A 17,023-nucleotide genomic window follows, 5' to 3' on the forward strand; every position below is an offset into this window, starting at 1 on the left:
ATTTACAATCGTGTCTTAAATTAACTAAAAGTTTAAGTCAACAAATTATTCTAATCATGATTCATACGACTTTTTGCCGTGGCGTAGACCCAATATTATGAATATATATTTTATTGTAATGCTAAGCAATCTATGTAAATCAAAACAACATACCTGATTCTTTAAGCTCCATATTAATAATAGTCACTAACATCACTATCTAGTCAGGAATGCACCACTAATCACCGATCACTTAATGAGTCTCTGATAAGAGAGCGCGTACAAACGGGAGTTATGTTCACTTTCTAGGTTCGTTATAGAATGAAGGTAATTACTTGTACAGGATCTATTTATACCTAATTAAAGTACGTTTATCGGCAAATAAGAAACAGCCATTAGAAATTTAAAACTACCACATGCATTTTTTGAATCATGGCCTAAGGCCAGCCCACCGTGCTCCGGTCGGATTCTATCACTTCTGTCATACATACTCGTAAGTCGTATTTTAGCATTAGAAAGAACTTGAAAGAAGGTAAGCGATCTTGACATGTCTTTTAATTGAAAAACGCTTTTTAAAAATCAATAACTATTACTTATGAAAGGAGAAGAATATAAATGATCGTATTAGATTCATAATTGTTACATATTTGCCGTAGCATATTTTTAAAATGTGTTTTTCAATTAAAAGACGCATCAAGATTGTTTACCTTATTTCTAATGCTAAAAAAAACGAACTATAGAATCACACGTTAAATCTAATACATTATAAACAAAAAAAAAGACGTCCTTCTTTTAAGAAAACTCCAAGATCAGTTAGATCTGACAATGAGACAAACCGTTTTTGGCGCCTGGTACGAATTAAAACTTAAACGTAATTTTCATTCACCAAGAAATTCGAGGGGTTTGCGGTAAAACCCGATAAGTCGTCCAAATGTTTTTTTGATATTAGAATTTTATGTTACGTGCGTAGTTCTTATAAATATCTAGACTTATCGGGTTTGGCGCCCATCCCTCGGAATAGTCGGAATGCACGTTTTCATGTCTGATGTTAAGGCATTCACGACCCTTTAGTTTTCAATTTTTTGTCATTCGGTTAGAATAAGTTTTCTTTTTTCATGCATTTTAATGTAGTAATTTATTTAGCGTATCTTTGTCTAAAGACTTAAATGTTTTTTAAACGGCCGATGTCTGCATTTCTTGCATTTAATTTATTAAAAATTTAGCAACATGATGGTTTAATTTTAAAGGTAAACCTGTTATTGTAACATGGACCTTAAGAGCGGTTTCGCACTACGTCCGATCCAAAGCCGTGAAAACTTAACTAAACTTACCATAGAAGTAGTTCTACGGCTACTGCGGACCATATTTTCAGGGGTCGGATAGGATTCGGATCGGACGTAGTTCGAAACCGCTCTAACTCAAGCAAAAAAGACTTATCAAAACTATTTATCAGAGATGTCAATATGCAAAATGCAGGATTGTATTTCCAGTTTATGTCTAAGCTATGGTGGTTAATAAAAATACTTTTATTTATGAATTCGTTGTTTTAATTTCATCCGTGCTTATTATCTACACAAACACCTATAATTGTATAAAAATATTTGGCAACGCGTATTATACGGCGAGGTAAGCGTGTATTCCAAATCTTATATACAAAGTATCTATCAACTATCAAATCTTATATACTTATAACTGCCCCAAACCAAACAAAATTTACCCAAATTACTGATGTACCGTCGGAAAGTTTCCAAAAATGCGAAATTTCCACACGGAATAGTTTCGGAAACTTCTAACTTATGAATGGAAGTGTACATTTTATATTTCCAAAATGAAAGTTTCCATTGTTTCCTGTGATATTATTCTGAAATTTCTGATAATTTTTCCAGCTTTTTGGAAACTTTCAGCAACTTGCACATCTGTACCCAAAACCAAGCATCCAAGCTTAGGGCGAGTCCGAGAGACTTGCCCAGGTCAGAGTGTTGAACCCAGCTTAAACTTAAAAGTACCAAATTCAAAATATTTCATTAGTAATCCAATATCACCTGATGACGCATGTCTGACAAATAAAAATATTTTACTTGGGCAAGTCTCCCGGATTATCCCTATATCCAGTTGTATTAGAAACATTATTAGCGCCACTTGCACCATTCCACTAACCCGGGGTTATCCGGTTAAACCTGGAGTTACTATGGTTACCAGTACAATTTGACACTGGGTTAACGGTTTAACCGCTTAACCTCGAGTTGGGATGGTGCAAGTTGGCCTTAGCCTCCTAAGACCCCACAAAGTTCGACAACCGACAATGACCTTTTAGTTGAAAACGTCACATAATTATAACAGTTCAGAATAGATTGTGGAAAATGTAAAATTTTGTATGCGGGGTCTCAAGGATACAGGAAAGGGATGCAATATACGACGAGTGTCTATGCGCGAAATCGCGAATACAAAAATATATAATTAATTAAAATACTGGTAAGGCATTGCAATTGGTGCTACTCTTAGATTAATTTATATTGTCATAATTTAATATAATTACATTTTTTACTTCTGAAAATACTAGTTTTCTAGTATGTAACTTGATTTACAATCACTGGATCGCTAATGGTGTTCCCACACTGGCAGTTACAAAACATTGTGTGACTGAAACAACATATTTAATAAACCACTACTACTATCATACTATCATGTTGTACACATAAGGAGTCTTCTCAAAAGGGCTTATTTATCTATGGACACCATACAAAAAAAAGCCCTCTTGAAGACTCTTGTCACATGTCATACGATGTTATAACAGCCAGTGAGGGAGCATCATTAACAATAGTAATGGTATAGTAAAAAAATAAAAATAATCTCACTATCAGACAGATTTGGTGACTAGGTGCATAAAAAACTGACTTAACTCTAAATAAATAGCTTACACCGATACACAACACAATTCTTATATTCTACAAAAGTTTTGGAATGTGATGCAATAATTAAAAGTCAAGAAATAAATAAGTAAAGTTACCATTATAATAAAACGTTCACTGTTTTTGGCATCCAATCGCAACATCGAAACATTAGTTCTGTTGTACAATGTTTTATTTGACCGAACGCGTTTTTTTTTCAAAAACCATCGGTTATTTAGAAGCGCCAACAATCTAACCTAACCCAATGGCTTCTACTTGCATTTTTTTGAAAGTAAAATTTCAGTATTTTTTGAAAAAAACTTGTTCGGTCAAATGAAAATTTGGGAAATGAAACATGGGAAAACCAGTTTTCGCAGTTGCGATAAGGTGTATTTGGGTAATTTCCTATGTCAGATAAATCCGAAAATCACCCAAATTTTCATCATAATAGACCTTCGATAGAGTTTTTCGACGTTCAGAATTACAGGAATACAGTGTATTCGAAATACAATACAATAAGCATTTTCGGTCAAATTAAACATAGCATAGGACAAATATTTTTCGAAGTTTCGATACCCTTGATAATGCGGTAATTGCGAGGGGTGTGCGGCAAAACCCGATAAGTCGTGCAAATGGGTTTTTGAAATTAGAACTATATGTAACGTGCGTAGAGTTCTTATTTAAGTGACAAAATATCTCGACTTATCGGATTTGACCGCCCATCCCTCGATTATTTTTATGTAACTCTGTTACGTATGGACATCTGTTCCGTTGCTATATGACTTGTCTGTTTCGCTGGGTGTGGCTCTGGCCTGGACACTGGTATGTGATTTATCTGTACCACTGGTGGCTGTGGACTGATCGATGTCGGATTCAATCTCGCAATTCGTTTCGAGACACTCGAAGTTTTTGCAGAGGAAAATAATCTGAAAAATAAATGTATTTATTTTTACATAAATTAAGGTAATTTAATGAGCGAGAAGGAGAACGCGTCATGCAAGAAAGGGACAACGTGTGTCACTGTTACTGTCAAAACATCGGTTTTGTGATAATAGGGAGTATGAATGCAATGTTCTGCCGCCAGAGTGCAGCACTAGCACAAACCGTAAACCATACAGTAACTTATTTATAAACTATGCCGTAAACAGTTTTTTGAGAAATTTTCACAGATTATTTGTTACTAATAAATGGGGTTGGCAACTGTCAAAGGTTTGCATAGATGGCGCCATCATAGCTTTTTCTATGAGATTTGGCTTAAAGGGCTGGCATCCAGGGCATAAAATTCCAGTAAAAAAAAATGACATAATTCTAGGTATTGACAGGGCAAGCTATGCTGGCGCCATCTGCTACCGGCCAACCCCATTGACATGACATCAAGGCGGTTTGTTTACTGTTAGTGCAAGTGGCGCCCCTATGCTGAGTTTTGCGTAATATTCCCTATTCCGTACATTTTACCACTTATTTATTAGTTAGGTATGGTAGGTACTTACGGTGTACAACAGTATGGGCAACGCGAGTGTGGCACCCGCGAGCACGTCCCACCAGTGGTGGCGATTGTCCGACATGCGGGACAAACAGCAATACAGCGCGCTCAGCAGCGTCAGACCCTGCAGGCCCCATATTACCCTAGTTTCCCCTGCGCGGCGATGCATATAATACTGCAACAATAGTACATTGTGCAACATGGGGCGTCAGTTGAATATTGCAAACGAGAGTAAGTTAAATCGCGACGGCTTGCCGGAGTGATTTATAGACTCGAGTTTGCATTATTATTACGCCCCGAGTTACACACAATGTTTTTCATCACACTTGCGATACAAAAATTAATTATAGAGACAAAAAACTATTAATTATATATAGAAACTTCATAATATTAACTCCCTAGGGAGAACGCTTTTTCTATAACTCCCGCTAAACCTGCGTGCAATTCCACATTTACTGAGCGAGTGTGATGAAATCGTTATTTGTTCTACAAGGGGGCAAAGTGGTTGTTTAACCCCTAGTGCTAATATTGACACCCGAGCCAGTGAAATACTCCAAAATTGTGAGCGTAGCGAGTGGTTCGAAAAGTGGAACCTTGAGCATTTCAAGGGTTTCAAGGCACGATGGTTAAACAAACTTTGCCACCAAGTGAAATACAAAATTTACACCACACCGCGAGGAAAATACTAATTTTAAACCATTACAAATCAAATCCAAATCAACTCTATTAAATAATTATTATACAAAATTATCATTAAAAAGTCAATTCTACCAGCCAAGCCAACATGATGAGATAACTTAAAATTTAGGTTCATCAAACTCTCTTGTGGATAAAATGCAGTGAGTAAAAAATGGTGACGAAGTGAAGAAACTCTTACTGCGATAAAAATCCCCTCGTGCAGCGCCAGCGACGTGTGTCCGGATGGAAAGCTCTTGTCTGACTGGTGTTGCCACAATGAACTCAAGTTCCATTCAATAGATGGCGCTGAATTTGAAGGAACGCGACTTTGTATAGACACTTCTTGTTTTATTTTTTATTCGTCCATGTACCTAACACTTACTGCGATAAAAATCCCCGCGTGCAACGCCAGCGACGTGTGTCCAGATGGAAAGCTCTTGTCCGACTGATGTCGCCACACTGAACTCAAGTTCCATTCAACAGATGGCGCTGAATTTGAAGGAACGCGACTTTGTATAGTCACTTCATGTTTTATTCGTCCTTGTACAGTCGAAGAAAGATCGAAAGATATGTTTACATTTTTCGTCTTATTACAAAGGAGTAAGGTGTAAAAGTGTAAATACATCTTTAACGTCGACTGTACCTAACACTTACTGCGATAAAAATCCCCGCGTGCAACGCCAGCGACGTGTGTCCGGATGGGAAGCTCTTGTCCGACTGATGTTGCCATACTGCCTTCGTACATGTGTAACTCTGCACGTATTCTGATCTGTAACAAAGTCAACTAATTATTATACCATGCTTTATAGTAGCATACGAACTACGAACTAGAATAACTGTAGAAGTCTGACTAGAGCCATAGAGAAAAAAAACCGGCCAAGTGCGAGTCGGACTCGCGTTTCAAGGGTCCCGTACATTAAGTCCAACTCACGCTTGACTGGACATTTCTAATAGGTTTTCCTGTCATCTATAGGTAAAGAAATATTTAGTGTATTTTGTTCAACATTTTAGACCCAGTGGTTTCGAAGATAAAGGGGGGAGGGGGAATGGTAATTAGGGTTCCGTACCCAAAGGGTAAAACGGGACCCTATTACTAAGACTTCGCTGTCCGTCCGTCCGTCCGTCCGTCTGTCACCAGGCTGTATCTCACGAACCGTGATAGCTAGACAGTTGAAATTTTCACAGATGATGTATTTCTGTTACCGCTATAACAACAAATACTAAAAACAGAATAAAATAAAGATTTAAATGGGGCTCCCATACAACAAACCTGATTTTTGACCAAAGTTAAGCAACGTCGGGAGTGGTCAGTATTTGGATGGGTGACCGTTTTTTTTTTGCTTTTTTTTTTGTTTTTTTTTTTGCATTATGGTACGGAACCCTTCGTGTGCGAGTCCGACTCGCACTTGCCCGGTTTTTGTTTTTTGGCTATTTTCTTAAATAACTTCTAACCTATGTATTAAAAAATTACAAAAAAAATATATTTGAAATTCTCAAGATGAGCTCTTTCATTTGATATATGACACGATATACAGGGTGTTTGGTACATCGTTTGCCGGCAAAGGCAGATAGGTTGAGTCATTTGCTATCTACTCATGCCTAGAAAAAAAAATTGGCCATGGTTTTTTTTACTACTGCGGAAGTAAAAATTTTAAATTTATGAAAAACTGGCATAGAGCTGAAAAAAAAACGTGCGCAAAATTAAAAATTTCTAGGCCTGGGAAGATAGCAAATGACTCAACCTATCTGCCGTTTTAATTTGGCAAACGATGTACCAACACCCTGTAGATTGAAATTTTCTCATTTACCCCCCAAAAGTGCCCCCCATGCTTAAAATTCATTTGTTTACGTTACATGTCCATCTTTGGGTCACTAATTTAAATATGTGTACCAAATTCCAACTTAATTGGTCCAGTAGTTTCCGAGAAAATAGGCTGTGACAGACGGACAGACAGACAGACGCACGAGTGATCCTATAAGGGTTCCGTTTTTCCTTTTGAGGTACGGAACCCTAAAAAGTACATAAATCATGCATGCAATCAGTATTGACAATGATGTAGCACCGACCGAAAAGTCTAATGCTCAACAATTTTCAGCTAATATTATAACCGGATTAACCGGAACTCTATTTTCAACTCCTTCTGCTTCTAATATTGGTTGTAAATTTTTGTTCAACACAATTTTCGTGAGCCACATGAGAGACATCTATGGTAGTAGTATGGTAGTAGTAGCGGTACTGATAATTCCACTACTCGATGTTAAATGTCGACTACGAAAATAATAGTCATTTTGGTAACAAAACTGATATAATTATGGAGTGAACACTCTATTCTTACTATATTTCTCTATGCTAGAGCGCAAAACAAAATATTTGACAACTTACCCTTGACAGCTTGAAGCCTCTTCCGGCTGACATGTGTCAAAGAAATGCGGTCTCGGAGACCCCACCATCAGCTTGAGGGTTTGTACTACAGTTATATTGAGGAGAAGACCGAACAGATACTCTTTGTACCAGGACAATGCTTGAGATCTCGTTTTTAACTTGGATTTCTCATTTTTATGGTATTTTCTTTCTGCCATCAACATCTGGAAAGAAAGAAAACACATGTATTTATTAATTAGGATGTGTCTGATGAAACAATAGGGGGTATTACTGCAATGTTCTGCCGCCAGAGTGCAGCACTAGCGCCTATCGTAAACCATAGATATCCATAGAGTAACTTATACTTACTGTGCCTTAAACTGTTTTTTGAGAAGTTTTCAAAGATAATAAAATATGTCATTGATGCATCAAGGCGGTTTGTTTACAAAGGTCCTACCGGGAAACGCGCAAATCGAAATTTATCGCTCGAATGCAAGAGTGATAGAGAGATTAGATTAAAGTAATTTTGTTTTTTTTTTTCGCGGTAGACCCTCAATTGTGATGGATTGGTATAGATCGGTGGATCAAATTGGTAGTGGATTTAAGTATATTTCCCACCGAAACCGGATTTTTGCTGGCTGAAACGGAAACTGAAACTTCGGCTGGATACTACCGAAAATACATTATGGGGCGGCTGAAGGCTTTGGCAGTTTTTTGGTCAAACAAAGGGCATGCCTATGGTCAGTATACAATAAATAATGTAGAAATATAAAGCAGTAGTCCATGATCCTCTTAATAATAGACTACTAGAACTATCTGTATTTATAATACTTTAATATCCATATAGTATCAATCACAAGGCACTCACAACAACTAGAGGAAGGAATATAGTTGTAACGAGCAGCCATTTCCAGTGGACCGTGTCTCCGGTGAACGGGTGTGACAGCGCCGGGTCGTTACACCAGAACCCAACCTGGCCTCCGGGCACCAATCGCAGCTCCACTATCAGAAGTATCAGGAACACTGGAAATGTCAATAATTTATATTCATGGAGTCCATTTTAGGAAAAAATAAAGAGTTATCATTCTAAATCCTGATGTCCATTTAAAAGGGCAAAATCAAATTTAATTTTGAGCATAATGGAATAAAAGGTTCCAAATTCAAAACTGCAAATATTACTCTGGGACTTTGGGGCTTAAAATCTTGTTTGCTTATTTGATGGATCTGAAACTGAGCCTCTTTGGAGATATAATACTTAGAGGCTTTTAAACCACTGAAAACAGCATTTGTGGTTCTTTGAGGGTCCACCGGCATTGGGCGTTCTGCACAAAAGTTTGCAAAACTGTAGCTTATGTCAATGTTATGCCTGTATGATAAGCCCGGCTGGTAGACAGTGATAAAAAACAAATACTCTAACCAACTCTTAGGGTCGGTTGCACCAAACTGTTTGTCATTGTTAAAGAGTTCGCAAACTTTTAATGTATGGAAAGTTCATAGTACACTGCCGCGGCGCGCTTGGTGAGCTTGATCAGTCTGTCAAATGCGGATGGTGCAACTGGCACTTATTCTTACACAAATCATCCTGCGGAAGGTCACGCAAGCGAAAACTTAAGAGTTAAAAAACAGAATTAACTACCTAGAATTAGAGTATGATCAATGTGAGGTTTTAATTAAAATTACAAAAGCTATTTAAAAAGGTAAATTATATAGTTTACATACCTCTATGCCAACGATTGGTCTTCGACCAGTATAGCTTCGCTTTGTCCCACATTTTCAGCGGCACCGATACAATAATTAAAGTACAGATATGTTCTAATTTGACATGATTCAGGCTACGGCCGAGACTGAGTAATACTGTAATACCGTGATGTCCGTGATACTCGCCTTAGCAAATATGACTTATTATAACGTCATTGTGAATCAGGAAGTTTATCTATTTACATAATAATGCCAGTGCTAAATTATTACGCAAACATTTAGCTCACTGCTCTATGCCATCATAGAATTACTTTCCAGACAGAGGGTTTAAAGACTTTAAAGCATACTTTAAGTGTAATGCACTAAAGGCAATATAATAAGGTTTCTATTTCTACCGGTTTCACAAAACAGTATAGCAGCTATCAGCTTGAATGTTATTTCATTCATTATAAAGAACTCAAGTTTTCTTTTCTTGTGGGCTCTGGAGTCATAAGTTACGTTTCGTTTCCCTAAAAGTCACGTTTTTGCTGCTCAAGTCACATTTTTATATTATTGTACTAGCTGTGCCCGCGGCTCCGCTCGCGTGGAATTCGGTCTGTGTCAGTAAGCGGCTAATTTCTAATCCTAATTTCTCTCCCTCTCCCCTGGAGGCGGAACTTGAAGTAAAGTTGACAGATGGATATGCTAGAGGACTGTAGTCCAGGTAAAATATTTTACAGTTAGGTACAAATTGAGTGACGTTCATTGCCGCATTACAGTTGAGAATGGAAATCAGTCACATCATTTTATCACGAAACTTGACAGTGCCGCAGCAGTAACGTTGCAACAGAGTACCTACCTAATACTGCTGCAGTCGCCATATCTTAGAATGTTATTGAAAACGCGAGCGAAGCGAGCGCGAAAATGTTTCGATATAAAAACGCAATTTGATAGACAGTTGTACATTTTTACTTTTAGTATGGAAATCAGTCACATAATTTTATCACGAAAATTGACAGTGCTGCAGCAGTAACGTAGCAACAGAGTAATGCTGCTGCAGTCGCCACCCGAATGTCAACTTTATCATCTCTTAGAAAGTGATTGAAAACGCGAGCGAAGCGAGCGCGAAAATTTTTCGATATAAAAAACGCAATTTGATAGACAGTTGTACATTTTTACTTTTAGTATGGAAATCAGTTACATAATTTTATCACGAAAATTGACAGTGCTGCAGCAGTAACGTTGCAACAGAGTAATGCTGCTGCAGTCGCCACCTGAATGTCACCTTATTCATATCTTAGAAAGTGATTGAAAACGCGAGCGAAGCGAGCGCGAAAATTTTTCGATATAAAAAACGCAATTTGATAGACAGTTGTACATTTTTACTTTTAGTATGGAAATCAGTTACATCATTTTATCACGAAAATTGACAGTGCTGCAGCAGTAACGTGGCAACAGAGTAATGCTGCTGCAGTCGCCACCTGAATGTCACCTTTATCAAATCTTAGAAAGTTATTAAAACGCGATCGAAGCGAGCGCGAAAATTTTTCGATATAAAAAACACAATTTGATAGTCAGTTGTACATTTTTACTTTTAGTATGGAAATCAGTTACATCATTTTATCACGAAAATTGACAGTGCTGCAGCATTAACGTTGCAACAGAGTAATGCTGCTGCAGTCGCCACCCGAATGTGACCTTTATCAAATCTTAGAAAGTTATTAAAACGCGAGCGAAGCGAGCGCGAAAATTTTTCGATATAAAAAACACAATTTGATAGTCAGTTGTACATTTTTACTTTTAGTCCCAACCAGGCGCGAATCCAGGATTTCATACAGAGAAGGGATGGGACAGTTTTTTATCAGCCTAGCTTCGCATAGGGCTCGATATTTAAGGGTCTCAGCAAGGTTGTTTGATGCAAGAGAGGTGAAAAGATGCAAGAAAGCAGAGCTTGGATTTGGATCCACGCCCAAGTGTAATTAAGGCAGAAGATCGACTTTGCCGTAAGGCAGAAGGCCTCGCATAAGACCTAACGCCGAACTGCAAAAGAGTGGCTTGAAATCGAATCTATGCATGTGATCACGTCTCTTCTACTATTCGCTCTTTGGCTTCACTCGAAAGCGCTACTTGATAGGATGTTTTTAGTTTTCGGCTTTCACGGGGCCCCTTATAACACTTTAACAGTTAGGTCTCAGGATCGCGGCTAAGGATCAACTCGGCTTGGCCGACAAATCTGGCGTGCAAGAGAGCAAAACTCGCTATAAAATCGGTAACCTATGTCGAAAAAATCGGCTGGCCGCAAGCCCTAAAGCAAGATTTTTCTCCATGACTTTAAGGGCCTCCGCGTAAGGTCAAATCGAAAGCCTACGTTGGAGATGTTCTTACGTACCCTCACTCTCTTACTTGATCCCTACGACCCTTCGTTATTAGATGGGTACTTGTACACGTATAAAAGTTTCATGTAGGTACCTACTCCACGACGACTGCAATGCTGATGCAGCCTGCGCATTTTTTTGCCTACGGTTTTGGTGCCCCCTAGACGTGGTGCCCTAAGCAAGTGCTTATTTTGCTTAAAAGGGTTAATCCGGCACTGCAAATGACAGAGGTCAATGTTTTTTTTTCAAAGTACCCACCTTCGTGGCCATTATTAAGTGCTGTATATGTATGAATATGGATTTGATATGGATGCGATATAATTACGATTAGGTATAATTCATGACGGAGAAAATTAATAATTTTAAATAATTATGCAATTATACGCGTGTTGATATGTGTGTTTATTTTACCACTACGTAACTATGTAAACTCATTTTTAGTTTTCTTGATTACTTAATGTCTACTCAGTTCCCCAAAAGATGGCACTGTGCAATAAGGGGCAATTAATTTACTGTCGTTTAATTTTGTTGTATTATTAAATCAACATAATTATTCAATTAAATTTGTTGATATCCGTACCCTCTCTTCTAAACTTAGAGTTAATTTGGCAAAATCCTTCCTCGGTGGCTTATTCATGTCACAACGTATCAAATTCAGCGCCATCTGTTAGTTTAGCACGGTACTCTATAGTGCTAGAACATATTTGGAAAAAGTTTGCCCCTCTTTCCTAAGTAGCGCCATAAGATTCAGGGGCAAACTTAAGTCAAGCGAGTGTTGTGGCTACCCCCCTTTTTAGGGGTTGAATTTTTATAGCCTATAACCTGGCCGGGGATGTTCTCGACAGATTAGTAAAGTTTCCATCAAAATCCGTTCAGCCGTTTTCACGTGATGCGCGTTCAAATAAACAGACAAACAGATAAACAGATAAACAGACAAACAGACAAAAATTCTAAAAACTGTTGGAACGTGTTCTGTTATCGATTCTAAGTATCCCCAGCCAACTTTTTTTCGAATATCTTCCATGTACAGACTTTCGACCCTCTTCAGCTTTATTATATGTATAGATTGTATGGGTAGGTAAATCGATTTTGTTAGAAGAAATTCAGAAAATAATATATTTCACAAAAAATCTACTAACCTTTTATGATTTTTCCTCAAAAAGAAAAAACGGAACCCTTATTTATAGGATCACTCGTGCGTCTGTCTGTCTGTCTGTCCGTCTGTCACAGCCTATTTTCACGGAAACTACTGGACCAATTAAGTTGAAATTTGGTACAAATTGGTGGAATTAGTGACCCAAAGACGGACATGTAAGTCATGTAACGTAAACAAATGAATTTTAAGCATGGGGGCTACTTTTGGGGGGTCAATGAGAAAGTTAAAAAATTAAGAAATAACCCAAGCAAATTAGAAAAATCTGCGGAAATAATTCGAGTAGTTTTGAAAATTGGTACAGGTATACCTTGTGGTGTCTAAATAAACATACTAAAAGTCCTCGAGGGTAGGGGGTGTGCTGAGGGTGCAGGGAGGGTTAAAGGTACCTTTTTTCTTATTTTTGCTCATATCTCGAATATATGTACAAATAGCATTATAATTACTTCGGTACTACTAAACTAAATTGATAACTAGCTTAAATCTAAAATAGGCCCTTGAGGCATTGTTCCAAGGATGCTGGCGGCATTTCCTCGCTGTATCGCAATGCTGATACGTTGTGCGAGGTAGCCTATTACTTCGGACAAAAGTTTTATCATACAATTTCCTACAAATTTGGTTATGTTTAATTTTACTCTACGATCAATACTTTAGGAGCTTCAGGTTGTTAAAGTTAAATTAGAGTTAAAAAATAGACGGTTTAAGTAATAGGGTCCCGTTTTACCCTTTGGGTACGGAACCCTATTACTAAGACTTCGCTGTCCGTCCGTCCGTCCGTCCGTCCGTCTGTCACCAGGCTGTATCTCACGAACCGTGATAGCTAGACAGTTGAAATTTTCACAGATGGGGCTGTCCATAAATTACGTCATCGATTTTTGACGATTATTGACCCCCCCCCCCCTATAATCATCCAAAAATCATGCTTCAAATGACCCCATTTCCTCCTACTTCATGCTACCGTCATCCGATGTCCAGACCCCCCCCCTAATTTGAAATGACGTAATTTATGAATAGCCCCGATGATGTATTTCTGTTGCCGCTATAACAACAAATACTAAAAACAGAATAAAATAAAGATTTAAATGGGGCTCCCATACAACAAACGTGATTTTTGACCAAAGTTAAGCAAAGTGGTCAGTACTTGGATGGGTGACCGTTTTGTTTTTGCTTTTTTTTCGTTTTTTTTTTGCATTATGGTACGGAACCCTTCGTGTGCGAGTCCGACTCGCACTTGCCCGGTTTTTTTCGTAATTGTTCATCATAAATAAAAAAAATAGTTTGGAGTAAGCAAGTTAAGTGACCAGGCCCCAATTTCACCACGGCTACAATTGTCAGTGACATATGTCGAGCGACAATTGTCAAGCGACAGGTGACATATTACAATTTTATAAAATATTTTCTATAGAAATACTTACAAACATGACAGGCATTTTGCTACAATTGTATGTATTACAATTATGTTGTGAAACAAGAATTATTTTTTCTAGTCGACACATTTGTAGAATTGTCGGTGAATCTTGACAGGAAATGAGTTATATGTCGGAATTTCGTGACAATTGTAGTGTTTCTTGTGACAATTGTCATAAACTTAGCAAGAGAAATATCTGTTTTTCGATGGTGGCAAACAGAAATACGGCCCGCCCGATGGTAAGCGGTAACCGTAGCCGATGGATGCATGTGACGTCAGCAACAGTGATGTTTTACAATTGTCGCACCTGTCACCGTGGTGAAATTGGGGCCTGCTGATAAAATATAAAAAAAACCGGTTTAGAGCATGTCGGGCCATGTTCAGTGTAGGGTTCCGTAGTTACCCGTCTGTCAAAATAGACTATTCGCAAAAACTCAAAAACAGCTATACCGATTAGGTTCGCTATATTTTTCCTTGAAAGTCTTTACTAAGCTATGTTTTTATGATTTTTTTCATATTTTTTGGACCCATGGTTCAAAAGTTAGGGGAACTAAAGGGGAAAACACAACTTTTTTTCTTTCAGATCGATTATTTCCGAAAATATTAAGTTGATCAAAAAATGGTTCTTGAAGTGTATTCGTTTTAAAAGACCTATCTAACGACATTCCACACTATAGGGTGGAAGCAAAAAAAAATTCATCCCCACTTTAATGTAGGGCAGCCACCATAAAAAAATATTTTTTTCTACTTTCTATTATTAAATTTGGCATGAATATATAAATTTGCTACACTGACAAAGTCATAAAATATAAACTAGAAAAAATATTTTTTTAGGGTGACTCCCCTACATTAAGTGGGGATGATTTTTTTTTTCGCTTTTACCCTATAGTGTGGGTGTCTTGGATATGTCTTTTAAAATGAATAAGGGTCTTTAAGGACTATTTTTGATCAACTTAATATTTTCGGAAATAATCGATCTGAAAGAAAAAAAGTTGTGTTTTCCACTTTAGTTCCCCTAGCATTTTAACCATGGGTCCAAAATTCGTCTAGCTTAAAAAGTCACAAAAATTGCCTCAAGATCGTAAGTCACGCACAGGTCACACGAGAAGGCGAAAAGTCACGAAAAATGTGACTTTTGTGACCATCTGGCAACACTGGCGCGTTCAAAAATTATATGATGTTTGTTATTTGATTATTTTTTATGAGCGTTTCATTGATGATACTTCCATTTTATTTCCACAAATAAACCGAAAATAATATCGGAAAACTGATACAGGTCTTGTTTTGTTTTTTCTCTAATTCTAAGCTATCTATGAAATGCTGAGATGAGATATATAAGCACGCTCTTGGTAAGTGTTAACACTGTATTTATCCGTTATGGTACTTTTTACCGGCCGGCGGCGTCATCGTCCATCGTCAGTCAAGTTAAAATACAATAGTTATTGTTTTGTTTTTGTTAGTGTCATTTTGTTTCGTTGTTCATAATTTTCTTATTCAAATTAGTTGTCAGTAGTTTTTAACAAAATTGCTTGCAAAATATACTGGTAGGCAACGAAACGTACTCTTTTACCTAAGAAGGAATTATCAATTTTTCAGCGTCAAAGTTTAACCACTGTGACTGTTCACCATGCCCATGAATCTGTAAGTAATAGCATAACACGTTTATAAATAGCAAAAAAAAAAATTGCAAACTATTGTATAGTGTTTACTATCATTCCTAATTCCTTATCCTTGAACAGCTTGAACTACTTACCACACACCTTGTAGGTTAATAAAATGTAAACAATTTGTTTCAGAAAAATCAAACAAAAACAGCTAGGATCATTCTTGAAATTAAGATGCATGATATCCATCCTTGAAGAAGAAAATGAAGTGCAGAGCGAAGAATTAAATGTTAATGATTTAGCCACGTTGTGTTTAAAATTTTACACCAAGGATAGTCAAAGTGCACTTTTGACTTTCATTACTGCACAACAGCACGTAAAAGCTAAAGATGATAGATTAGATTAGATTCATTTATTTCTTGTTGTAAATATACATTAAATTTCACACGTCAAAATAGAATGCATTTCACAAAAAGATCGTCACAGCAAAAAATATCAATAATAATAATCTAAAAACAATAAAATAACAGTAATACAATATAAAACGACTTTCTATAAAATAGAAAAAATTGATAAAGTTAAACTGAAGGTGTCTTGTCTTGAATTTGATAAGCCATTGTATTCTGAGTGGTTCTGCAGAGAGAGAAAGGAAACCAGAAAACTTGGTGAAAAATTAAATTGTGATATTAGTTTAAATGATGTGCGCACATGTCTTTTGAATATCACTATTTCTGCACACAAGGTTCAAGACTGTTTGCTTGTGAAGCTTTATAATGATGTGGAGTTCACGGACTTTAATTTGGGATCTGAAAATGGTAGCGTTGCTGTACATAGAGCGCACCTGGCAGCCCATAGCGATGTCTTCAAGGCAATGCTCAGCCGAGAATGGAAGGAGACAACTGAGGGAAAGGTTCAGATCAAAGGAGTTACACTGCAGACTCTTCAACACTTGAAACAGTATATGTACTTGGGCACACTGCCCGAAGAAGGGCTTCGGCCGTTATTATTGATCGCTTCATATTATTTAATTGAAGATTTAAAGGCAGAATGCATATCAACGCTTGCCCAGACAGCTAAACATGGAGACTGGTTCAGTCTCTTTGAATTCGCAACAGAGAATAATATACCTGAATTATTATGTGCTATCACATTAGTAAACCCAGACAGTGTTCTTGAAGGTAACACAAAAATGACTAAGAATGTTTCTGAATAATAATTCACAGTAAAATAACATTAATCATTCATTCATAATTTATAGTATAAGAAATTCACCATGTGATGATTATGGGATCCCTTTGTTTCCCATAAAGTTTTAAGTCATAATGTAGTGTTTGTCATATTATTGTTAGTCATAAAACTGAAACCGTTAACTTTTCAGGATTTTCGTAAGGTTATTCTATAGATAAGTTAGGTTAG

The 17,023-nt window shown here is 37.2% G+C and overlaps 1 protein-coding gene across 1 annotated transcript; it reads right to left on the reverse strand.

Annotated features, from left to right (window-relative positions):
* Positions 1-439: 439 nt before the first annotated feature.
* Positions 440-9,499, reverse strand: LOC134798439 (putative phosphatidate phosphatase). Its single transcript, XM_063770878.1, has 6 exons — positions 9,110-9,499; positions 8,259-8,413; positions 7,412-7,614; positions 5,683-5,797; positions 4,358-4,525; positions 440-3,793 (listed from the first exon to the last, which is right to left on the reverse strand). Exons 1-6 carry the CDS (start codon positions 9,159-9,161, stop codon positions 3,617-3,619), a joined length of 870 nt encoding a protein of 289 aa, XP_063626948.1. The 5' UTR covers positions 9,162-9,499; the 3' UTR covers positions 440-3,616.
* Between the last annotated feature and the right edge of the window lie 7,524 nt (positions 9,500-17,023).

Source organism: Cydia splendana, chromosome 16 (assembly GCF_910591565.1).
Source record: "Cydia splendana chromosome 16, ilCydSple1.2, whole genome shotgun sequence".
Lineage (NCBI taxonomy): Eukaryota > Metazoa > Arthropoda > Insecta > Lepidoptera > Tortricidae > Cydia > Cydia splendana.